The sequence below is a fragment of the Ailuropoda melanoleuca genome, chromosome 2, assembly GCF_002007445.2.
Source record: "Ailuropoda melanoleuca isolate Jingjing chromosome 2, ASM200744v2, whole genome shotgun sequence".
Lineage (NCBI taxonomy): Eukaryota > Metazoa > Chordata > Mammalia > Carnivora > Ursidae > Ailuropoda > Ailuropoda melanoleuca.
The window spans coordinates 166,568,281-166,593,887 of record NC_048219.1 but is presented as its reverse complement, the minus strand read 5'-3'; the positions used below and the strand labels follow the sequence as shown (position 1 = coordinate 166,593,887).

The window sequence follows — 25,607 nt, the reverse complement described above, 5'->3', positions numbered from 1 at the left end:
CAGGTTCAGATACTGCTTGCTTTAACATCCTTTTATATATCTTGCTTGTAAAGATCTTTCATCCCTTTTAGTGATCATTCTAGGATAGATACTAGATACTTGTTGATGTTTATTTATTTATAAAAAAGATTTTATTTATTTGACAGAGCGAGAGAGCTCAAGCGGGCAGAGCAGCAGGCAGAGGGAGAGGGAGAAGCAGGCTCCCCGCTGAGCAGAGAGCCCGACTTGGGGCTCGATCCCAGGACCCCAGGATCGGGACCCGAGCCGAAGGCAGACGCCCAACCAACTGAGCCACCCAGGTGCCTCAGATACTTGTTGATATTTAGAAAGATGTTAAAGAAAAATTAATCAAGACTATACCTTAATAGTGTCAGTATGATTTTAAAAAGGGGAAATTATGGGAGGCGCCTCGGTGGCGCAGTAGGTTGAGTGCCAGACTCTTGGTTTCGGCTCAGGTCTCAATCTCGGTTGTGAGGTCAAGCCCTACATCGGGCTCTGCTCAGTGCGGAGTCTGCTTGAGACTTCCTCTCCCTCTGCTCCTCCCCATCATGCACTTCCTCGCCTGCTCTCTCTAAATAAATGAATAAATTTTTTTAAAATGGGGAGGGGCGCCTGGGTGGCACAGCGGTTAAGCGTCTGCCTTCGGCTCAGGGTGTGATCCCGGCGTTATGGGATCGAGCCCCACGTCAGGCTCCTCCACTATGAGCCTGCTTCTTCCTCTCCCACTCCCCCTGCCTGTGTTCCCTCTCTCACTGGCTATCTCTATCTCTGTCGAATAAATAAATAAAATCTTTACAAAAAAATAAAAAAAATAAAAATGGGGAAATTATGTGAGTGGTTGGATCTTAAAGGCACAAGAACAAACCCTCAAGATTTGTTAATTACCAGGGGCCTAGAACAGTGCTGTCCAGTGGGACTTACTGTGAAGATGGAAATGTTCTGCATCTGCATTGTCTTAATAAGATAGCCAGTAGCTACATGTGGCTATTGAGCCCTTGAAATGTGGCTAGTGTGACTGGAGAATTGAATGTTTTAACTTATATTTAAATAGTTACATGTAGCTACTTATTGGCCAGTGCAGCTCTAGAATCTATTTTGAGGAAGTGAGAATACCCTCAACAAAACGGCTCATTTTTGCTCAAATGTACACTTACCAAGTGATCACCTTGTTTTAAATGGATATGACATCTTAGATTCTTAGGGTGAGATGGATGTGGTTTTGCCTTATAAAGAGATAATAAAGTTCTCAATATATGAACCAACTCCTTAGCTTATTCAGAATTACTTGCATTATGGAATTTCCATTTATCTGCCACTCTTTCAGACACAGTGTGAAATGAAATACTTAGACCATCTTAAGATGATGTTAGTCTTACTAACTGAAATTCAACTGAATTTACTGAAATTCAAACAAATGAAATTATTGGCCAGTTTTAGTCACCAAAGCTTCTGGATTTATGTGGTTCTAGAGAACATAAAGGATTTAGGTGAGTGAAAAGTTTAATTGAGTTAAGTGTGTGTGGTAGGCATCTCCAAAGGCAAGAGAAACAAAAGATAAAATGAACTTGTGGGACTTCATCAAGATAAAAAGCTTCTGCACAGCCAAGGAAACAGTCAAAAAAACTAAGAGGCAGCCCACGGAATGGGAGAATATATTTGCAAATGATGCTACAGATAAAAGACTGGTATCCAAGATCTACAAAGAACTTCTCAAACTCAGTAAACGAGAAACAAATAAATCATAAAATGGGCAGAAGATATGAACAGACACTTTTCCAATGATGACATACAAATGGCTAACAGACACATGAAAAATGTTCAAAATCATTAGCCATCAGGGAAATTCAAATCAAAACCACACTAAGATACCACCTTACGCCAGTTAGAAGGGCAAAAATTGACAAGGCAGGAAACAATTGCTGGAGAGGATGTGGAGAAAGGGGATCCCTCCTACATTGTTGGTGGGAAGGCAAGTTGGTACAGCCACTCTGGAAAACAGTGTGGAGGTCCCTTAAAAAGTTTAAAATTGGGCTACCCTATGACCCAGCCATTGCACTACTGGGTATTTACCCCAAAGATACAGACGTAGTGAAGAGAAGGGCCATATGCCACCCCAATGTTCATAGCTGCATTGTCCACAATAGCCAAATCATGGAAGGAGCCGAGATGCCCTTCAACAGATGACTGGATTAAGAAGCTGTGGTCCATATATACAATGGAATATTACTCAGCTATCAGAAAGAACGAATTCTCAACATTTGCTGCAACATGGACGGCACTGGAGGAGATAATGCTAAGTGAAATAAGTCAAGCAGAGAAAGACAATTATCATATGATTTCTCTCATCTATGGAACATAAGAACTAGGAAGATCGGTAGGGGAAGAAAGGGATAAAGAAAGGGGGAGTAATCAGAAGGGGGAATGAAGCATGAGAGACTATGGACTCTGAGAAACAAACTGAGGGCTTCAGAGGGGAGGGGGGTAGGGGAATGGGATAGACTGGTGATGGGTAGTAAGGAGGGCATGTATTGCATGGTGCACTGGGTGTTATACGCAACTAATGAATCATCGAACTTTACATCAGAAACCAGGGATGTACTGTATGGTGACTAACATAATAAGAAAACATTAAAAAAAAAAAGTGTGTGTGGTAGGGAGGAGTGGCGGGAACAGAGGTCCTAGAGTGAAGTGAGGTGTGAGTTGAGGTGAACCAGATGAAATGAGACATCATTATAGAAGTTTCTCTTTTTCTGTCACCACCTCCCAACTTTTCAGTTTTCTTCTACCCTTAAGGTCTGGGTATTTGTAGGAACTGGAAGTAAGAGTAGACCCACGATCTGGAAATGTTCTGTGTCCACTGCAGGGCACTGGCTTCCTTACAGAGTTCTTGATGGAAATGAAGATGTTTCTCCACAGCAGCTTTTTGCCTAAGGAGACAACCCACCCACAATCTCAATATGATTAAGCATCCTAGAAATTGCCTTTATAAGCTAGTAGAAGAACTTTGGATTTGAGCAATCATTAGTTAAACTTGGGGCTACTGATCTTGCATTTTAGTGGAAGATCATACTCTATTCGTTTAGTAACTTGTAACTAACGTGTAACATGAGTTTTGGAGTTTCATGAGCCTTCTACTGGAAAAGTAAAAGGAAAGCTGGCAGTTCTTAAACTCATATTGCTGGAAAGGACTCCCTTGTTTTAGAGATGAGGAAACAGGCCAGAGAAAGAAGCTCAAAGTACCTGGGCCAATGTCACACAAGTGAAGATGAAATAAAGCCAGTTGGCATTAAGTTCTAACCCTTGGCACAGCGAGGCTCTACGTCCCACACACCGCTTTAGTTACTTGGTTTTCTGCTTTCAGCTACTTGGACTAGCTTTACAAAACTGTTCAGCTTGCTTTTGGTCTCAATACTTACAAACCCAGCCCTGCCGCTATGATACATGGAATACATAATTTTGAATTTGAATCAAGACTTCTCTAATGATCTGTTTTTTAATTCACATAACAGCTGGGGGGAAAAAACAATAGTCAAGTAAAGTCCAGGAGTGGAACATGTCAAGGTTAGGTGGAAAACCTTGAAATAGAATTGTTCTGGCTGCCTTCTCTTTCTTGTCCCCTAAAGAGTACTTATTAGCTTAGATTCACCTTAAGTCGTAGAACATACATTTCGGGGGGGGCGTTAAACCGTCTATAGTCAAGACTGGACTCACACGGTTTTCTGTGTTGTGCCTTTATGGCTCTAAAGAGGGATGTCTATTTGTTGCTTTCACTAAGGAGTGGAAATTCATAAGAAAGCAACTGTAGAGGGCCTAGCTTTTAGAGTCCATTGAAACCACACTGCTCAAGAAATTCCATTATCAGAAAGATGAAACGATCATTACTATTGTAAAAGAATAGAGGGGGTATGTATTCTTTGTGCCTTAGTTCACCTACCTCTTACTGCCTTTTTTTATTCTTCCAACATGCCAGTTTCATTCCTTCCTTTGAACCTTTGCACTCACTGTTTACCTGCTGGAATATTTTTCTCCCAGATGTTTATGTGGCTAATTCCTTGTCATGCAGGTTTCACCTTATAGAACACTTTCTCTAAGACGTTTTGCCCTGGCCGACCCATCTAAACTAAGCATCCTGCGATCCTATCACATGTTTAAAACTTTTTCTGTCTAGCATCTATTGCCAGCTAAAAAAACCCTGTTTATTTGTCTCCCTACCCCCAGCCCTAGAATGTAAATGCTAAGGGAGAAGAGACATCTGTTTTGCTTACTCCTGAATTCCCAGTATCCAGAAGAGTGTTCGGCACGTAAGAGGTAACCAAAAAATACTGAGAAGGGCAGTAGTTCAGAATCAAGGAGTCTTAGATGTGGTCCTGGCACGGCCCCTAACTCACTCTTCAGCCTTGAGTCCTCTTTGGGACTCAAGTTTCTCATCTGTAAACCAGAGGGCTGAGAGAGATGAAATCTAAACTCCCTTCCAGGTTCAATACAAATTCTGTAAGCCCTGAAGAAATTCTGTGACATCGACAGCAAAGGAATCTCTGTTTTTTAATTCTTCCAAACCACTCTTATGGAAAGTGGGAGAACTTCACTTGTCCTAAGGCAGTGTGAGTTTGGTACTAGTGCCAGGGACTCAAGCCCTTGAAACAACCCTCCTGGGGGCAACTGTTCCCAAATATTCCCTACCTGGCTTCTTCCTGTGCTTGTGTCATGGCTTCCTCCAGAGCCAGCCTTGCTGCCTCCTCTTCCCTTTGCCTTCTCTCCTCTGGTTCCAGCCGAGACTTCTCTTCGGCTTCTTGTTTCCTCTGCAAGTACTCCAGCCGTTCTTCTTCAGCCATTTCCAGCAGGCGCTTTTCTTCCTCTGCTAACTGCATTTCCAGTTCCTTCTGCCTTTGCTTCTCAGCCTCTGCAGAATAGAAAAGGTGGGTAGGCTCAAGAGGGGTCTCATTACTGGAGAAAGTCCTCCAATCTAACTCCCAAGTCTGATTCCCAGGGACTCCACATGGGATACTGTGCAGCTTACCTGCCAGCAGGCTGCCAGCTTCTCTGTGGGGATCATGTTGGGGTCAATTTACAAACTTAATAAGAGTCCTTTATCAAGTACCTACTATGTGCAATGTGCTGCGCAATTAGTACAAAAGCTTGGTGGAGAATTTTCCAGAGCCTGGGGTGCCCATGGGTGGTATGCATGAGTTGGGGAGAGGCATCCCATCAGGGTCTGGAGAAATTTTGTGCTTACTCAGCTGAACTGAGCAGCCTACAGAGTGCCATCTGCTGACATCTGCTGAGCCTCAAAAGTGAAAGGCTGCCCTGAAGCTATCCAGACCTTTGTTTCCGTCTGCTTGGAAAAGAAGCAAGGAGCAGGGCTCTGTCTCCACTGTAGACAGCTCCTGAGCAACGCTAAAAGGGCAACGGGAGGGGCAGGATCCCAGATCAGGAAGTGACTGAATTGGGAGTGGGGCCCAAGAGTCATTTCCACAAGTGAGTCTTATTTTGATCTTCTTTCTCAGCTCACTGTAGTCACACATATTAATCATTTGGGGGGGGGGGAAAGAGCTTATACATTTAGAGTGCTTCACACACCAAGGCTTAGGATAGGAATAACTCTGGGGAGATTCAAATGAACACCCACAGTGGGATAAAAATACTTCTGCCCCAGATAGGAGATGCAGATTGCTCCAGAAGCCCTCCTCACCAGCCCTCTCCGCTTCCTCCTGCTGCTTTTTTCTTTGCAATTCTCGAAGTTTCCTCCGGAACTCCTCCTGCTGCTGCCGGACTCTCTCCTGGGCCACTTGCAACCGAAGCTGCTGCTTCCTCTCCTCTTCCTCCTGCCGCTGCCGTTCCTCCTCGAGTCTCTGTTTCCTCAGGCTGAGAAAAACCCCACAGGATGGTCGGGGAAGTGGCAGCAAACACTGGGACATCCTGTGAGACGAGCTAACAGGCAGTGCCCCCACTGGAGGCTTTGCAGCTACAGGCCACAGGGGGCATCCCACTCAGATGGCGCTTGGGTGTCCAAGGGAAGGCTGAGCAAAGAGCAGACGCAAGAACACAACTGGCCTGGAGCTAGAAGCCTCAAGTTTCACCACACAGCTCTGTGCTCTGGGCATCAAGTTCCCAGAGCTTCAATTTCCATTCTTACAAGATGAATTTTAAAACTCTGTTCTCACAGGGTTGTCGTAAAGATTAAATGAATTGAGTCAAGGCCTATGACAGAATCGAGAACAATGCAGACAGGCCTAGGGGCTCAACAAACATTTGCTGGGCTGCATCACAAAGCCCTTCCAAGAAGATCCCATGAACCTCTATTTGGAGGAACCCTCACTGTCAGGACGCTACACCTTATCTTTGCACAGAGGACAGAGAAACACGAGATGTGCTGTTTTACTACCAGGCATGAGCCTCAGAACAAACTCTGTCCCTAGTGGAGGTCAACCCTGGCCTTTTCCTGCTGCCTCCCGATGCGGTCACAGCCTCGGGCTGCTCTACCCACCGTTTCTCCTCCTCGCGGCTTCGCTGCTCCAGTTCCAGCTCCTCCTTCATCTTCTCCGCCCTCTCCAGCTGCTCCTCCAGGAGCCGCCTCTGCTCCTCCTGCTCCCGTCTCTTCCTCTCCACCTCCACGCGTCTCATCTCAGCCCTCTCTGCTCGCAGCCTGTCCCGGGAAGCTCCCTCTCGCTCCCTCTTGGCGTGGAGGGCCTAAGGAACCAGAGTGTTGTTAGTGAAGGGCAGAGCCTGTCTCAGGGGTGAGCCCTCCTCCACGGCCCTCAGTGTCGCCTCTCATCAGAGTCGGGGTCATTGAATGGCTTCCACACTGACGGCAGCCTCTGGCTCGGGCTCTGGGGTCTGACTGGCCTGGGTCCAAGTCTCTTACTTGCTTCAGGATTTGGAGGTTACAACTTAATTTCCCTGATATTGTCTTCCTCTTGGGGCCGTCACTGGGATTAACTGAAATAGTGAAAGTGCCAAAATAATGTCTGGTACATGGTATGTCTGGAGTTTTCAGCCCTAGCTGCACTTTACAATCCTGTAAGGAGCTTTTAAAAATTACTTGAGGCCAAGGCCGCACCCGGACCAATTACAGAAGAATACCTAGGTGGGAGGCCTTGGTCATTTTAAAAAGCTTTTCAGGGGGCGCCTGGGTGGCACAGCGGTTAAGCATCTGCCTTCCGCTCAGGGCATGATCCCGGCGTTGTGGGATCGAGCCCCACATCAGGCTCCTCCACTAGGAGCCTGCTTCTTCCTCTCCCACTCCCCCTGCTTGTGTTCCCTCTCTCGCTGGCTGTCTCTATCTCTGTTGAATAAATAAATAAAATCTTAAAAAAAAAATAAAAAAATAAAAAGCTTCTCAGGTGATCCTAGGGAAGCCAGGGCTGGGAAGCACAGGTTCTAGATAAAGGCTATCTTACCAGGGGTGGTCTTGGATAGAAATGTGTTAGACTCACATTTCATCCCATGCAAACCCACTTTTTCAACGAAAGGTTCTCTCAGCTTCTGTGAAGGATGTTTTAGCTTTCTTTTTCTCCCTAACAGCCCCTCCACTGTCAGAAATATGCCCATGAGGGAAACTGAATGCAATTCTTCCATTGGAGCTCTGTGTGTCCGATTTGGGGTGAAACTTCCTGGCTTTTTAGCCTTCGTGGAGCAGCACGGTACTATGCATTGACAATACATCTAAGAAATTCTGATTCTCTAGCAGGCTCAGGAAAGTTCTGCCCACAGGTTAAAATTTCTGCGGTGTAGAGCAGAATTCCATACTCTAGGCAGCTGGGAAGATTGGGAACCAGAACGGAAAAATCTTCCTGAAATCTTTTTTGGTAGACCATGAGCAATAAAATAAAGAAAAACCTAATAATTTAAAACTGACAAGAATCCTAATTTTAGAGTTAAAGGACCTGGATGTAAGTCTTGGCTCTACTGCTTGATGGTTATGTAACTTCTGGCAACTGGGACACTAAGCTCCAAGCCTCAGTTTCTAGGTCTGTGAAATGGGGATAATCACATCTGGCTGTACCAGTCACAAATGTGCCTGAAAAGACTAAGTGAGATTCAGCAGAGTTGTACCATATGTGCATGTAATTTGCGTGGGGTTAACCATAGCAGTTTAGCTGTGAGTATAATTGTAGTGTTTAAAGATACTCTTTTTTCTCCCCTACAACAAAACCTATAAATGCAGTTCAGGACCTTCATCCCAGTGGAAAAAAATTGTGATTTATTCCAACAGCAGAGGGAAAATTGGTTGTGTTGGTCTTACTGAGAGATGTATCTGCATGGGTTGTTTTTTTTTTTTTTTTTGATTCATTGCAGCAATTTTCAAGGGTAATTTTCCTTACACTCATTCAATTTTTCTCTTAAATACTTGTCGTTAGAATCAAGGCTGTTGGGACAAAATTACTTTTACATGCCGCAGTATCTTGTACAGATAGATATGTGTGTATAAGCTGCCTGTGGCCCAGGTGTGGGCCACAGAAAACCAGATTTTAGGAAAGGAGGAATTTCCATAGCCTTTTCAAGGCAAACAAAACATGAGCTCCCGACCAAGTCAAGGATAGGTACTTGGCTCTGATGGTGGAAATCCCCCTTTCCCTGTCACTGTTAGTTTGGGAGCCTCACAGAATGCATCATTTCAGAGGGGCTTTGCCACTCTGTGTCTTTGATCAGCTGGCTTCTTACAGCGTCAGAGGGTAAGAGAGCAGAACAAGTAAAACCATGATGTGGTAGCACTGCTTCAGTAACTGCAATAAGATTCAGGGCAGTTTTTCCCACCTCTGCAATTGCAGCAGTGAGAGCAGAAATCTCTCTGGGCAAGGTGAGAATACTGGACCTTACTTTGGAAGGGTCCTCATAACTTCTTTCTTCTTTAGATTCCATGTTTCCAGTGATGGGTATAGTCTGGGCGGGTGATGACGTTCCATCTGTGGACACTTGGCTCTCCTGAGCGTCATACTTGTGGGAAAGCCAAGAGTCCTCTACAAGAGATTCCGCAGGAGAGAAACCTCTATCTGAAGTGTCTTCTGTTTTCTTAGAGTTAATGACACCAGACCCACTGAGCTCTGCTATTTCCAGATCCCTTTCCTTCTGTGTCCTTTTCCTTTTGGCTCTTGGTTTTCTTTCTTTGAGAATTAGCTCTGATTTCTTTTCAATCTTTGATTCCTTTGACTTTCCTGGAGAAGAACAATTGGGGACAGAGTTGTAGCTAAGTAAACGTGATCTCTACATCCTTTTCAGTAGCTTTGAAACTTCAGTGTGCAATGGAATCACCCGGGGTGTAGATTCCTGAGCTCCACTCCTAGAATCTGATTCTGTAGGAAACTGCATTTTAATGACCACTCCAAGTGTTTCGAGAAGGGTAGTCCACAGACCACCCTTTGAGAAACTGCCTTATCCTATTTGGATCAACTGTAATTCAATAGTTTTGCACTAAAAAAGTTCTGTTTCACCCTGACCTATGGTAGAAGCAAGGCTTTCCAGAGGAGAAAACTACAGACACAGATGGAAAGTCAAGCCTCAAGAGTCTGGCTTGAGTTTGCAGCTTTGTAACCTGGCAAAGTTTAAGCCTCCCATACTTTAAGAGCTCTTCCTCAATTCACATCTGGGGACCACAAATATTTCCTTTCCCCAGTCCTGCCAGTGCAACCCAAGTCATGGGATACAACAATGTAAGGTCAGCAAGACTTTAAAAAGCAAATCTTAAAAATAGATTTGGCCCAGGAGACGATCCAATGTCATACTTTCTGATGGCCTTTGATTTGTCTGGAGGGTCTTCTAAATCATGTAGCCAGGAAAGAATGGGTGTTAAATTTTAAGCTAAAGAAAGTCTTCAGAAGCATGGGATTCTAAATTCCTCGGAAGGTGCAATACAGGGAACCAAGAAGAAAAACGGCAGCTGGGGTAGTCATTCAGAGCTTGTTTCATCCTTCCTCTTCCCAAATGCTTTCACTACCCAATTCTCAAATTATGATACAGTTACTAGTTCATAGAGGCCATGGTAAGAATATGTGCTTGGAGCCAAATGGCACGGTCAGACCCTGGGTCCACCGTTTCCTGTTCAATCTGTTTGGTCTTATGCAAGCCACCCTATCTCTCTCAAGCCTCAACCACTATACAATATAATAATAATGCTTACTTTATGGAGATGTTTTGGGGATTTCATGATGTCAGCTATGCAGGACTCTTAATTCAGTGGGTATTCAGTAAATAGGTGCTGTTATTATTTCCCCTCTCGATCACAGGTGTCTAGGCAACCCTGGGTTCCTCTCCCCTCTATGTCCCAAGATACTGACATAAAGTAGGCTGCAACAGCGCCTTAGCCAGAGATAGTCAAAAAGACTCCAAACAGGGGTGCCTGGGTGGCTCAGCTGTTTAGCATCTGCGTTTGGCTCAGGGCTCCCTGCTCAGCGGGAAGCCTGCTTCTCCCTCTCACACTCCCCTTGCTTGTGTTCCCTCTCTCGCTGTCTCTCTCTGTCAGATAAATAAATAAAATCTTAAGAAAAAAAAAAGACTCCAAACAGGTAGTTTGTTCCATTGGATTCATGCTGACTCTCTGCGACACCTCCCAGTCCCCATTAGGTGTCTTTTCCTGGGTCGTTTGTCAAGAGCACACTCCCTTACCAACAGCGGCCTCTGCTCCCCTGTGGACCTTTTCTTCTCTCCTCCCCTTAGACGCCTTGGACTTATCTGTCTTGGTTCTTTTCTTTCTCTTGGCTTTGCCAATCAACTCTATCTCCTAAAGGTGAAAAATTAAGGAAAAGGACCATGATGTGTAGGAAACAAGAAAAAAAAAAAAAAACCATCAAAGGAAGATTATGTTGGACAAAACAGAATGGCTTAGAATGGAATTTGTAGGGGCTCCAAATGAAGCAGAAGAGGGAGTCTTAGACTGGAACTGGTGCGGAGATCCTCAGGCTCAGCCTTTCCTTTAAAACTGCTAGGTCTAATGCCGTAGGAGGAAAGAGGAACAGAATACACTTTATGAGTGTCCCCTTTTTTGATGCTAAATCATGATCAACAGAGTTGGATCAAAGTGAAGCAATTTTCAACTTTGATAGGTCACTATTGCTACAATTAATGTTCAGTTTACATCAAAGCCAGCTTTATTCACTGTTGCATCATTTGCTAACTTTCCAGAAGTTTCTCAAGCAGATGACCACAGCCATGTCAGTCTTCACCTTTCCCCATGGGCTGGGACAACAATGGAGACTCCTCCGAAGAGAGGATGGCAGAGTGGGGCGATGGCTACCCACTCAGTACCTGCAATATTTTGACATAATAAGAAATATATATATGGTCTTCATCCCTGGTCTCTGGCACAGAACTCCTAAAACTGTTGTAAAATCTGGAGCATTAATGTGAAAAAAGTGGCTTTTGGTTTTCATTAACACAACCCCTTTCAACCACACCAGAGATTGTGTTAATGAGGTGATTTTAGAAAGCACCTAAGGAGGGGTGCTGGTTACCAGGGGAGCCAACCATGTTATCAGAGGGTTGGAACTTTCAGCCCAACACCCCCAACCTCAGAGGAGGGAGAAAAGGCTAGAAGTTGAGTTAATAATCATTTGCCAGTGCTTTAATCAATGCTTTTATCCATCAATGCCTATGTAATGAAGCCTCCATAAAAACCTGAAACAAAAGAGTTTGGACTGCTTCTGGGTTGGTGAACACAACCACGTGCTGGGAGGGTGGCATACCCTCAACTCCATGGAGAGAGAAGTGCCCTCATTTGGGACCTTTCTGGACCTTGCCCTACGTATCTCTTCATCTGGCTGTACATTTGTATCCTTTAACATATCCTTTGTAAGGGGTGCCTGGCTCGCTCAGTTGGTGGAATGTGCAACTCTTGATCTTGGGGTTGTAAGTTCGAAGCCCACGTTGGGTGTAGAGATTACTTAACAATAAAATCTTTGAGGCGCCTTGGTGGCTCAGTCAGTTAAGCATCTGTCTTGGCTTGGGTCATGGTCTCAGGGTTCCTGGCATTGAGTCCCGCACTGCATTGGGCTCCCTGCTCAGCGGGGATTCTGCTTCTCCCTCTCCCTCTGCCTCTTACCCCTGCTATGGTCTCTCTCACTATTTCACTCTCAAATAAATAAATAAATCTTAAAAAAACCCATGAAAACCAAAAAACAATAAAATCTTTAAAAACATCCTTTGTAATAAATCAGTTATAGTAAGGAAATAACTTTCTGAGATTTGTGAGCCATTCTAGCGAATTATCAAAGCTGAGGAAGGGGTTGTGGGAACGCTCTATTTATAGGGGACAACCTGGGACTTGTGACTGGTGTCTTGTGGGACTGAGCCCTGAACCTGTGGGGTCTGTGCTAACTCCAGGCTGTGTCAGAATTGAACTACAGGGTACCCAGTTGGTGTCCTTTGAGCTGGAGATTGATTGATGTGGGAAAAGACTCCACACATCTGGCATCAGAAGTGGTGTGTAGGAAAACTGAAGTTTCCTTTTAGTACCTTTGTAGGAATTAGAAATGGCAGTCCATCCTTCAGAGGGATGCCTCGCATTGCGGGTGTGGGGGGGGCAGGGCATGGTGAGTGAACCACAGACTGGATTTCAGCTCTCACTTGCCCCTTTGCAGTTCCCTTGTATATAGAGCAGGCAACCTACACAACTGCACATGGCAGCCTGATGGGAGCAAGCTTTTGGACCAAGCTCCTAGATGTTTACACTTACACTGATGTTGGCTAGAGCCTGCTGGTTGAACAGTCTTGGTTCAGTCCTCCCTTCTGTCACTCTTGGAAGAAGAGATACATCTATAGGACCCAATCTCTCTGGGGACTCGTGTCTTGGGAGTCTCCTGTGCAGAAGGTGTACATCATAATCTCTGTCCCTTTTTAGAAAGAGCAAAACAACAGGATCAAACTAAATAAAAAACTCCGGTGGACAGGAAGGGGAAAAGTGAACAAACACTGAACCCCCGATTCTGCGGTGCTATGATGGGCATTTTACACACTTGGTCAACCCTCTTTTTCTCAACACATTCCTGAATAAGGGAGAATAGAAAGTTGAGTCTTCCCTTTTGGGGCTCTTTCCAGCTAAATCCTCAATTTAGAGAGCAGAAGAAATCATTTGCCTTTCTGGGGTTGCATATTTATGCCTTCAGTTGAATGACATAAGGTTATCTAACTGAAATTCTTCTATCAAAGGCTTAGCTGAAAAATAAATGACCTTTAACAAAGACGGTTTTAGGAACATGAACTATCTATCCATTCTTTTATGCCCTTTGAGTTCTGTTCTTGATCAAATCTAGCCACCAAAAGGTCATGTGCTGTGTTTGTGTGACCCCTTGTAGAATTGCTGTCACTGACTATCTGCCTTGAGGATAACGGACTTATGTTCTCTGGGTAAAAGGGTCTAAGAAACAGCCATGTGGGTGTCAGTAATAGCAGCAGCAGCTACTGTGTGCCAGGCCTGGTTCTGGGCATTTTATTTTTTAGCTAAATCAGTATTATATTCACCGCGCTGTGCTCGTACAGGGCCTTACTATAGAAACTTGAGAAATATTTGTTGAATGAGGTAAATGGAATTTCCTGTAAATGTGAGTCTTTAAATCATTCAATGTCACTCTATAAAAACCCACAGAAGACTTACCCTTTAGAATTTAATGCTAGGAAAACATTTATTTCCCCCGAGGAACAGGTACACTGCAAATGAGAACCACAAGCCTGATTGTGTTGCTCCTTTTTTTTGTTTGTTTGGTTTTTTTGCTTGTTTGTTTTTTTTGCTTTCACATTCAGGAATCTCTATTCAAATCTGAAAGTCTGATCTTTAGTCACAAAGACTATAATGAATTTTGCGGAATGTTGGTGTTCTTTTTTCTTTTCCTCTGGCTTAAAATTTTTTTTTTCTTTTTGGTTATCTCACCTTTTTCTTGGTGATGGGGCTGTTGTAAGTCATTTAAATCCATTGTGGAAAAAGCTGAGGTATAAAAGTCAAAAAGTGGAACTTTTCAGATAGCTGCCTCTGTACCAGACAGTGCCTCTCTCCCTTTGTTCCTAGGGAGCATAAAACCTTTTAGACCCAGGAGGGAATCCTTAGACCATGAGGCAGGTGAGGGCAGGTTCTCAAGTCACTGATGCTCACGGGAGGTCACAAGAGGCTATAGTTCCAGCTGCCACCGCCACATGGGGCTTGTCAAGTGACTGGGGCTACTGGCCGAGCCTTGGTCAATGAGCTTATAGTAAGCACATAGTGAGCAGATAGGAAGCACTTACTACATGTTAGCAATTTGTGTTAGTATTGTTATTTATTTTACCCAGAGCTGAGTGAATGCTGAGAGGAGAACCCAAGGTTGAATCGACAGACTTTACCTTTGTAGGCATGTCTGTAGATCTCAGCTATATAGATAAATGGGGAAAGCTGTTTCCACACTGTTAAACATCATTCTTCACCTACCCAGCCAAAGAATATGGCTGAAGTTGGAAACATATCACAATATAATCCTCCCCAAGAATCTGTGTCTTAGACATAATTCCAGCTGTTAGAGTATGCAGTTAGCCTAAGAATCTTCATGCTTACAAAAGACAGAAATTAAATTAATTAAAAACAAAGAAAATGGGGGGCACTTGGCTAGCACAGTCAGCAGAGAATTTAATTCTTGATCCTGGGATCGTGAGTTCAAGGACCAGGTTGGGTGTAGAGATGACTTTAAACAAACAAACAAACAAAAATGAAATAAAAGTGGAGCAGCCCATGTCATTACAACTTCAAACACTTACATCTTTTGGACACTATCTGACTCAGGGGTCTGGATGTGGTCAGCCAGGGAAGCACTAAGAGGGTCAAGGGTCATACTCCTCAGCTCCTGGTCTGTAAAGACAAAGAGCATCCTTAACAGCAAAGGACAATAGATAACAGACAACAATCCCAGACATGGGGAAACACATACTTGGTTAGTAGTCAAAGACATGTAAATGAGCACAATGAAGTTTGTTATACCTAGAAAATTTGCAAATGCTGCACAAACCAGTGCCAGCACATAGCAAGTGACATTAAAATTAGTAGACTCTTTGGGAAAGTGATAGGACGGTATTACTAAGAACCAGAAAAATGTTCTAGTCTTTGATCAGGAATCTGACTCCTGGATATTTATGAGGCAATAATTCAAAAGAACAAAGTTCTTTTTTTTATACAAAGTTGTTATAACTTTGTTATTAATAATGAAAAGTTAGAAACAGCTCAACAATGGGAGATTGGGGAAACAATTCATGATGCATTAATTTGACATTTAAAATTATGGTTAAAAAGATAATAAGCAATATGGAAAATATGATCTAAAGAAGTAAAAATGTAAACTACAGAACAGTATGTTAGAACTCTATAAAATACAAGTGTAAATAAATAAGGGCTTTAAGAGAAAACAGAATAAGAAAATAATGTTAGATTAGGAGGTGTATATGTGTTTAGATTTCTTCTTAAAACCCCAGTGTGGTTGTAACATTGAAAATGAAATTGGTTAGGGGCGCCTGGGTGGCACAGCGGTTAAGCGTCCGCCTTCGGCTCAGGGCGTGATCCCGGAGTTCTGGGATCGAGCCCCACATCAGGCTCCTCCGCGATGAGCCTGCTTCTTCCTCTCCCGCTCCCCCTGCTTGTGTTCCCTTTCTCGCTGGCTGTCTCTATCTCTGTTGAATAAATAAATAAAATCTTTAAAAAAAAAAAAAAAAAAGAAAATGAAATTGGTTAGAAAAAACCCAAACAGGGATGTATGGGTAGCTCACTGGGGAGTCTGCGTGTCTCTCTCTCTCTCTCTCTCTCTCTCTGCCCCTCCCCATACTTGTGCGCTCTCACTCTCTATCTCAAATAAACAAACAAACAAACAAACAAAAAACAACCCAAGAAAAAGTAGAAGAAGGGAAGTTGACTGCATTAAAATCTTTACAGGAAAAATAAAAAGTATTTTTCAACACTTTAAAAAACTGACCTAATAGTAAAATTTAAATAAGTATAATTTATCATATGCCAATTATCCCTCAATAAAGAAAAAATATTAATACAAATAAAGTACCTAAAACAGTGTTGGCACTTGGTAAAAATAAACAAGAACCAAAAAAATCTCACCCATGATCACTCTACTCACATATAATTAATGCACATATTTTGGTGTATGTACTTTCATGCATATATAATATATACTCATTTTAATAGAATTAAAAATAATGTATATACAATTTTAATTTACTTTTGTTATTAGAGTTTCCCTTATAATTAAATATTCCTAAAAATGATTTTAATAACAGTATAACATTTCATTGTACAAATGTACCATAACTGACTTTACCAAACATATAACTTTTAAAATTCAGGTTGTTTCAAATTTTTTATAATTATTAAGAACTTTGCTTAACATATCCTTGAAAGGAATGTTTTTGATTATTAAAAGATGTACTCTTTGTTCATATCTGTGATTATTAAAGGATATACAATCTTTAAGTCACAGTGTTTACTGCCAAATTGTTCCCCAGAAAATTTGTATCAATTTATACTGAGAAAATGGCCATTTACTTCCTTCATTGATCACATGCTTATTAGATATTTACTACATCCTGGGAATTGTGTTAGGTACTGGGAATACAGTGGGGAGTAGGACAGAAACACCTGGTCTCAGGGAGCTTAAATTTTATTGGGGAAGATGGATATTAACACAAAATAAAACAAAAAACTTTTTAAAAGGAAGACTGTAATATTCAGTCCTTCTTTCTCTTTCTCTTTGAGCAGTAGGTTCTTCTGTGAATTAATTTATCTTTCCTCAATTTTGTTTATTTGTAGGTATTATAACTTTAAAGAAAGATTGGAAAGGAAAAATTCACGTGTCATCCTACCAACACCATCCCCTTAATACTACAGTTAGTTTTTCAGCATTCGAAGTTGTCTGTGACGCCTCCACTCCTTCCCAGCCCAGAGCGTCTTTGTCACTTGGGTTTTTTCTGCCATTCCCAAACTTTAAGGGTGACACATCACTTTTGTCTCACACATCAAGGATTATTGGGGAAACTGGGAAGGGTGATTGTGGTGGTACCTTGGAATTTATTTTGTCTAGGATCATATATAATATTAACAGGGAGCTGGAGCTAATTTAAGTATCTTCATGATAAGGGGAACACTGGGGTGGTGGGGGGGGGATTTCATTCCCTAGCAAGCCTGGTTCAGTAAGTGCTGTCTCACTGAAGACATTCACAGCTTCTCAAAGCGCTTTTGAACTTTGGGACAGGGCACTACAGGACCAGCAGAGGGCGCATTTGTATTGCCCAAAACCCGAGGTTCCACATTGGTGTAATTTCACCACATTGATTACAACTGAAGCCCTGTCAGGTCTGGTAGGTGGACCCTAGAAAAGAGTTTTTTTCCCCCCTACTCTAGAATAATAACCTGATATTTAGGAAGTACTGGAATAAACTAAGGCAGTACTTTGATAGCATACAACTTCGAACTGCTTTTAAAAAATCTGTAAAATATTTCAAGAATGCAGAGTATAGAAAATAATACTGTATAATGAGCACCCATGTATTTACCACCCAGCTTTGTGAAATCTTAACATCGTGCCATATCTGATTCACATGTTTTTCTAAAGAAATAAAACATTTCAGATACAGTCCAAGACTTCATTGTATCACACACAATCCCATTTCTCTTACTCTCTATCCAGTAGTAACCATTCTCTTACATTTGGTGTTTGTCAGTTGGACCCACTACCCCAAAATATGGCACCTTTGCATATTAAATATTTCAAGCTGAAGGAATTTGAAGAATGGCAGGTGAAGGAAGGATTCTCTGACCACCGCACCCTTCTTCCCTGAAGCAGGTTATAAGACCTTCATTGGGGCCCCTGGGTGGCTCAGTTGGTGGAACATGCAACTCTTGATCTCAGGGTTGTGAGTTTGAGCTCCATGTTGGGTGTAGAGATTATTTAAAAATAAAAAAAATATTTAAAGCAAACAAATAGACTTAACCATTTCTTTGGGTCCTCACTTTTTTTTTTTTTTATTAAGATTCTATTTATTTATTTGAGAGACAGAGTGAGTGAGAGAGAGAGCACAGGAGCAGGGGCAGAGGGAGAGGAAGAAGCAGGCTCCCTTTCTGAGCAGGGAACTCAACGCGGGCCTCGATCACAGGATCCTGGGATCATGACCTGAGGTGAAGGCAGATGCTTAACCGACTGAGCCACCCAGGCAACCTGGATTCCCATTTTCTTATGAAGGCTCCTGTGTCACATAAAATTTATGTTGAGGGGCGCCTGGGTGGCACAGCGGTTAAGCGTCTGCCTTCGGCTCAGGGCGCGATCCCGGCGTAATGGGATCAAGCCCCGCATCAGGCTCCTCCCTATGAGCCTGCTTCTTCCTCTCCCACTCCCCCTATTTGTGTTCCCTCTCTCGCTGGCTGTCTCTATCTCTGTCAAATAAATAAAATCTTTAAAAAAAATTATGTTGAATATATTCATGTGCTTTCCTCCTCTTAAATTTCTCTACGTCAGTTTAATTTTTATGTACAGCCAGGGACCCCAGGAGGGTCAAGGAAAAGTTTTTCTTCTCCTACAGTGTCCTCAGGCATATGTTTATATCTTTGCCACATATAAATGCACTTATAAACAACATATAATACTATTTTACACATTAAACCCTTATATCAATAGTATCTTTATATAAATTTTGGAACTTATTTATTTTGCTTAACATTTTGTTTTTGTGATTAATTCATGATAATACACGTAGTTTCCATTAATTTATTTTAAGCTACCAACACTGTTCCATTGTATAAACATACCACAATTTATTTATCCATTTTGATGGCTGTTTTTGATTATTCCCAATTTTTTGTGATTACAAACAATGCTTCAATGAACCTTCTTGAGTAAGTCACCTTTCATACCTGCAAGAGTTTCTCTGAGGTATATATGGGAATAAAATTGTTGCGTTGCAAGGTATATGCATCTTCAATTTATTGGATATTTCCAAATTGCTCTGAATTTCTAAAACTCCATATCCTCATCAATAATGGGTCATTTGTGGACTTTTAAATTTTGGTTAATCTGATATATATATGAAATGATATTTTTGACTTTTTTTACATGGCCATTTACTTAGGCTTCCTTTTCTGTTAATTGCCTGTTCATATCTATTAGCCATTTTTCATTTGGGTTGATTTTCTTTTCCTTCTCTATTTGTAGCAGTTCTTGCTGCATTTTGGATATTTATACTTTGTTGGTTTTATGCACTGCAGATATTGTCTTCTAGTCTATGATTTATCCTTTTTTTAAAAAGATTTTATTTATTTATTTATTTATTTATTTATTTATTTATTTATTTAGGTGATCTCTACACCCAACATGGAGCTCAAACTTATAACCCTGAGATCAAGAGTTGCATGCTCTACTGACTGAGCCAGCCAGGCACCCCTGTGATTTGCCTTTTAACTTTGTTTTTGCTGCCTTGTCAAAAACTTTAAATTTTAATATAGCCAGAGTTGTCAATAATTTCCTTTATGGTTTATGTTTTGAATCATGGGTAGGAAATTTTTTCCTTTCTCAAATTCATAAAGATATTCTTCTATATTTTCTTCTAAAAAAGTTTCAAATTTTTGCTTTTTCAGGGGTGCCTGGCTGGCTCAGTCAGAAGAACATGAGACTCTTGATCTTGGCATTGTGAGTTCGAGCCCCACACTGGGTATAGAGATTAACTTAAAAATAAAATCTTAAAAAAAATTTTTTTTTTGCTCTTTCAAAAACTACACCCGATACTTTGTGAGGTAAAAAATTAAAAATTGGATAACCTGTTATCTCAAAATCATATACTGAAAAAAAGCTCATTCTTTATACTTTTGCCACATATTGTTTCCATATATGTGTGCATTTATTTCTGGATTCTTTATTCTCTTCTGTCTGTCCCTAAGCCAATATCATATGGCTTTAAGTGATTTTCCATATTTAATATTTTGGATATTTTAGTTTTTGGCCTCTCTGTTTTTCTTCAAAATTTTATTGATTATTTTAGGCCCCTTTATGAATTTTGGAATCAACTTACCATGTTCTACCAAAAACCCAACTGGGGATTTAAAAAAACCGTACTTGCATTGAATTTGCAGGTTAATTTAGGGAGAATTGTCAGCTTCCTATTTGTGAACATTATATACAGCATTATATAGAATGTTATAATTATTTTGGCCTATTTTCATTTAATTTAACAAAATTTTGTAATGTTTTCAAGAAAGTCTCACATATCTTTTTTACATTTATTTGTAGGATATATATACATATATCTATACATATAATGTTATATTTAAAAATTACATTTATCCTGCCTTCCTATATAAACTGTACCAGTGGCTAACCAGTGGAAGAGGAAAAGTTGTTTTGTTTCCTTTGGTAAGAGTTTTCCAAGTAATAAGTGGAGAAAGAACAATAGAATTTCAGTAACACTACTTTGCAGCCTCTGTGAATGGATGGATCGGTAGCTGCTGGCCTCGTGAAGAGAACAAGCAAACGTTGTTTCCTGATGGAAGAAGACAATGCCTTCCAGGAAACTGTCTTGCTGAAAGGAAAAACCAAACCTGAATCTGGTCAGATCTCCAGATCAGAGTACTAATTTACAGGGAATATAGAAGACAAACACATAAAACTACACCATGAGGAAGCAAGAGCAAAATCTAGATTGTGGGAAACTGCATAAGACAAGGGACTCAATTTCCTAAAAATAAACTAAAAGAGGATAAAAAAAAAAAGAAATGGAGGGGAGCCTATAAATTAAAGGAGATGTGAAGGCCATATCAACCAATTGCAAACAAACAAACTCTAAAACAATTGTAATAATTATGAGACAATTATGGCACTGAAAAAATGGAATATTCAATTATATTAAGAAATAGTTCTAATTTTTAGGTGCAATGGTTGTATTATGGTTATGTCAAAAGTGTCTTTTCTTGTCTTTTAGAGATATATACTTAAGTGTGTATAGGTAAAATGATATAAGCCTGGAAAATTTTTTTCAAAATAATATGGGAGGGAGGAAGTGGGGATGTGGGTGAGCAGTATTGGCCAGGAGATGGGCACGTTGGATTCTTGTGCTGTTCTGTTTGTCTTTGTGGAAGTTTGGGGTTTCCCATAATAACAATGATCTTAAAATTGCATTATAAATTGTAATTTATGTTTTGACACACTATTGTTTCTCCACAGTTGATTTTTATGTATTGAACTGTATTTAGTAATCTTGCTGAATTTTGGTTTGTCTTTTAATTACTTGTCTATAGAGGCCCTCAGATTTTCCATATAAGTAATTATCTGGGAATAATGACAGTGCCATTTTCTCCTTTCTGTCCACTTTTCCTTTCTTTAGGTTTCCCTACTGTGCTACTACAATGTTGAAATGGAAGCAATGACAGAGGGCATCCTTATCCTAGTTCTTTCTCTCAAGAGAATGTTCTTAAAGTTCTACCATTAAAGTGTGATGTTCACTGTAGGTTTTTGGTAGACACTATTAAAATCAGAAAGTCTTCCTTTGCCTCCAGTTTGATTATTTTATTTTATTATTTTTTAAAGATTTTATTTTTATTTATGTGACAGAGAGACAGCCAGTGAGAGAGGAACACAAGCACGGGGAGTGGGAGAGGAAGAAGCAGGTTCCTAGCAGAGGAGCCCGATGTGGGGCTTGATCCCAGGACTCAGGGATCACACCCTGAGCCGAAGGCGACGCTTAAGGACTGCGCCACCCAGGCGCCCCGAGTTTGATAATTTTAAATCATGAATGGTTGAATGTCATAAATTTATTTTTCCTTTTGTATCTATTGAGATGACCCTAAGGTTTTTCTCCTCTAATCTCTTGATGTGAATTATATAAACAGACGTTCCCATGTTAGACAATCTTTGGGATGGGATAAACTGAATTCAGTTACGGTATGTACACACACACACACCCCATATATCATAAAATATTATATATTTAAATATAAGCTTAAGGACTTGATTGGTTAATGTGTTATTTAGGAGTTTTGCATCTTTGATCATAAGTGAGATTGGTCTATAAATTTCCTTTCTTATGTTGTTCTTGTCTGTAGTTTTAACCGCTTTTTGGTTTTGATGAATTTTGGTCTCGAGTTAGAAATAGGCTTTACTTCCTGGAAGGTGAAGAGAATTTTCAGGATCAAGGGGCAACAGCTGTGTTCTGGGATTCTGGGGACTTCCCTGGGGTTTCCATTCTTGGTTAAGTGAAATGAGCCAGAAACATTCTTAAGGATGGACCACTTCCCACCATGAAGGAGGACTTTGAAATACTTTCCAGAAGCAAAAAATAAAACAGTGACAGAGTGTGTAGGTCATCCAGGCTGCTAAGAACGAGCAGATTTTTCTGAACCCAGTACTGGGGTTCCAGATCACAGGGCCTCACAGGATACAGTGACTGCGCAGTCCTCATAGGGAGCAAATCAAGGAGCTGGGGGGCCCGACTGACATCAAGAGGCAGTCCTTTGCGAGGGTATCACTTTCCAGGCTGTAGATTCTGGGTCAGCGGCACCGTCTCAACTCCTGGGCACATACTTCTAATCTCTCTATTTTTTCCATAGCTTCAAGAGGAATTTTTGCAACACTGGCTACTCCTTACTCCTTTGCACAGGCTGGGAAGTCATTCTATTTGCTCCTTCTGGAGCTGTTTATTCCTGGAGTCAGGAACTGCCCCCTGAAGAACCTCCCCTGTCGCTAGGTGGGCCAGTGGGAATTACGCTCCTACAAGGCGGCAGTGGGCCCAACATGGATGTTTTCTTTCCTGTCCTCAGGGTGAGGAAATGTCGAGCCAGCTCTGACCATGTAGAGAAGGGTAACTACAAAAGGGGATGGCAGAGAGAAGAACCCGGGGACACAGTTGTCCTACCCTCTGCTTGCCAACTTGGACTTTTCTGTGAGAAAGAAATACATTTTCCATCTTATTTGAAGTCATTTTATCTTGGTCTTTCTTAGAATGGTTGTATCAATGCCCTAAATACCACACATCCATCTCTTGAATAAAACAATCATGCTCTGAGCCTTTTTTCCCTGGTAGAATAGAAATGGCTCACTGGTTTCTAAGGGTTTCTAAGACCTGCCTTTTGTCTTTCCCCCTCATTGTTTTAGGCTACTCATTAGCCTGCACCCCCTGCACCTCCTGCAGGGCTCCCCAAACCTCCCACCTCTCCTAAGAATATCTGAAGTTCTGCCACATTCTAAGGGGTTATGTCATTATTGCTCCATAGCCTTTCACAGAATGCAGAGGCTGGTAAAACCGCTTTGTTCAGACTGGGTCTGCTGCCCATGCTTGGCCTTAAGTAAAAGGACTTACACAGAGGACTCACTCAATCAGTCCCCCAAGATCAAGCCCCCCCGTCGCTGAGACTGATCTAGAAAGTAATCATCATGTTATCAACTTAGAACCAGCCTCTCCCGACAAGGTGCAATTTATGGCTACTAAATTAAGGTTTTTAAGAAATAGACTAATAGCTAGCCTTTAGTGAGCACTTACTGTGCGCCAGGTACTCTTATACATCACATGTATTAACTCCTTTATCTCTCAGTCGCCTCATGAGATAAGGAATATTAGTACCTCCATTTTACAGATGAAAAAAAAGATGCCCAGAGAAGTTTAGCAGCATGCTCAAGGGCATGCAGTTAATAAGTGGGGAAACCAGGACCTGAACCCGGAGAATCAGACTTGGGTCAGGGCTCTTGATCACTGTAAGGCTGCCTAGACAGTACCCTCCACTCCTTCCACCCTCATAATTTTCAAAAGTACAGATGATATAAATCGAATCGCTGATAAATTTAGAGAAATAAATTCTAGAAGCAAGGTTAAGGGCAGTGATTCTCAAAGTGTGGTCTCTGTGCCACCACCATTAGCATTACCATCAAACTTACTAAAATTGCAAATTCTATGACCTTAAACCAGATCTAATCAGGAACTCTGGGGACAGGGCCCCCAAATCTATTTTAACCAGCCTCTCAGGTGGTTCTGATGCACCCTGAAGTTCGAGAACCACTGGCCTAGGAAATAAACAAGAATTGAATTTTTATTCTTTCTTTGGGCCGTGAGGGTGGGGAAAAGAGATGGAAAGGAAACTTTTGTATTTAACATGAGCAATTTTGCAAACCCTTTGTCTGGTGAAAACTTGCATGCAGTAATCTCACCAAGTCTAAGACTCAAGGTATTCTCAGGGGAGATAACACTGGCTCACTGCTCATAATTTAAACATGAAGATTACTACTTAGTTTAGTGTAGAAAAAAAAATCCAGGCAATTAGATGTAAGACCAATGAGGGGAAGAGTGATCCTTAAATAGTTAAGAAAAAAAAATTCCTTGGCATGCCGTCTTGTTTTCCTTCAAAGATTTGAAATCCTTTTTAAACATTAGCATTTATCATTCAGGACAGGCAAATGCCTTCTTTAATTTTCTGCAGTGATATTTCACTGCATTAAAGACTGTCTGGATAACCTTTATGGAACTCAGCCGGAGCCCGTCCCTCTGTCATGAGACAGGAAATCTGTTTCAACTGACTTGGTCATTACTTAGATTTGACCATGTTCTGCACTGCCTAAAACCTCCACTGTACTTGGCCAAGATCTTGGCGCCTCGTCAGTGTTCACATTCTGCATATGTGAGTTATGATATGAAAGGTCTGAAGACTGGAGCATGTTTCCTTGGTGACTGTCACTCAGCTTTGAAAATGGAGGAGGTAGGAGACTTATTTTAGCAAAAATTCTGCTTAAAAGCTTGACCAAACCCAGAAATTGGACTACCATATGATTTTATTGTCTGATATGCAGAAGCAATGAAATCTTAAAAAAAGGATTTTTTTTTTTAAGAATGAGCACGCGAGCAGGACTGGGGGGACAGAGGGGAAAGGAGAGAGAGAGACTCTCAAGCAGGCTCCACACCCAGCGCAGAGCCCTTCATGGGGCTCAATCCCACGACCCTGAGATCATGACCCAAGCCAAAATTAAGAGTCCTATGCTCAAATGACTGAGCCACCCAGGTGCCCCAGCAATGAAATCTTTTAAAATGAGCATAAAAATTATTTTGTTTAGAATGTCAACTGAAAGAAATAGTAAAATATGTAAACAAAAAAATATGAAGTTTAGGGTGAAATCCCAAATCCATGACTTTGCACGTTTAACTCTAGTGAGCTCTCACAGTCTCCCTTGCCTCATGGGTTCTAGAGGAGATAGAAAGAATCATGGTGTTATTTCACAGGTTGATAAACTGCGACCATGAGAGGGTAGACATTTAATCATTATGATATCCAAGTCAGGATTCATATTCATGAAAGAGCTACTGTATATGAATTACTTCATTTATTTCTCATTCCACATTATGAGGGGAATACTGTTTTTAGCCTCAGTTAAGGACACTGAGGCACAGAGGGGTTAAGGCAGAGGTAGTCCAACTGCAGAGCCCATGTTCTCCACTCAGCTGCTCAGAGCTGCCATTGCTAGCCCATATAGAGCACTTTATGTGAACCAAGCAAGGCACCCCGGTAGAACGGCCGAGCAGGAAAAGGAGCCCCCACTGTGTGGAGAGCCCCAGTCCTGAGGTGCATGTCTTTGGGAGCAGAGCACAGACCCCTATTTGCTCCCTCTACTGGATGTCTTTGTACAGCAAACAACAAACAA

At 41.6% G+C, this 25,607-nt stretch overlaps 1 protein-coding gene across 1 annotated transcript in view; it reads right to left on the bottom strand.

Moving 5' to 3' along the window:
* Positions 1-2,628: 2,628 nt before the first annotated feature.
* KIAA2012 (KIAA2012 ortholog) overlaps positions 2,629-25,607 on the bottom strand; it is a 97,342-nt gene continuing 74,363 nt past the window's right edge. The window contains exons 16-23 of the mRNA XM_034654972.1: positions 14,710-14,800; positions 12,665-12,821; positions 10,600-10,714; positions 8,818-9,152; positions 6,485-6,687; positions 5,690-5,862; positions 4,681-4,900; positions 2,629-2,927 (exon numbers count right to left, since the gene is read on the bottom strand). Of these exons, the coding sequence (XP_034510863.1) occupies positions 2,789-2,927; positions 4,681-4,900; positions 5,690-5,862; positions 6,485-6,687; positions 8,818-9,152; positions 10,600-10,714; positions 12,665-12,821; positions 14,710-14,800 (1,433 nt within the window). The 3' untranslated portion in view covers positions 2,629-2,788. The remainder of the gene's footprint in view (positions 2,928-4,680; positions 4,901-5,689; positions 5,863-6,484; positions 6,688-8,817; positions 9,153-10,599; positions 10,715-12,664; positions 12,822-14,709; positions 14,801-25,607) is intronic.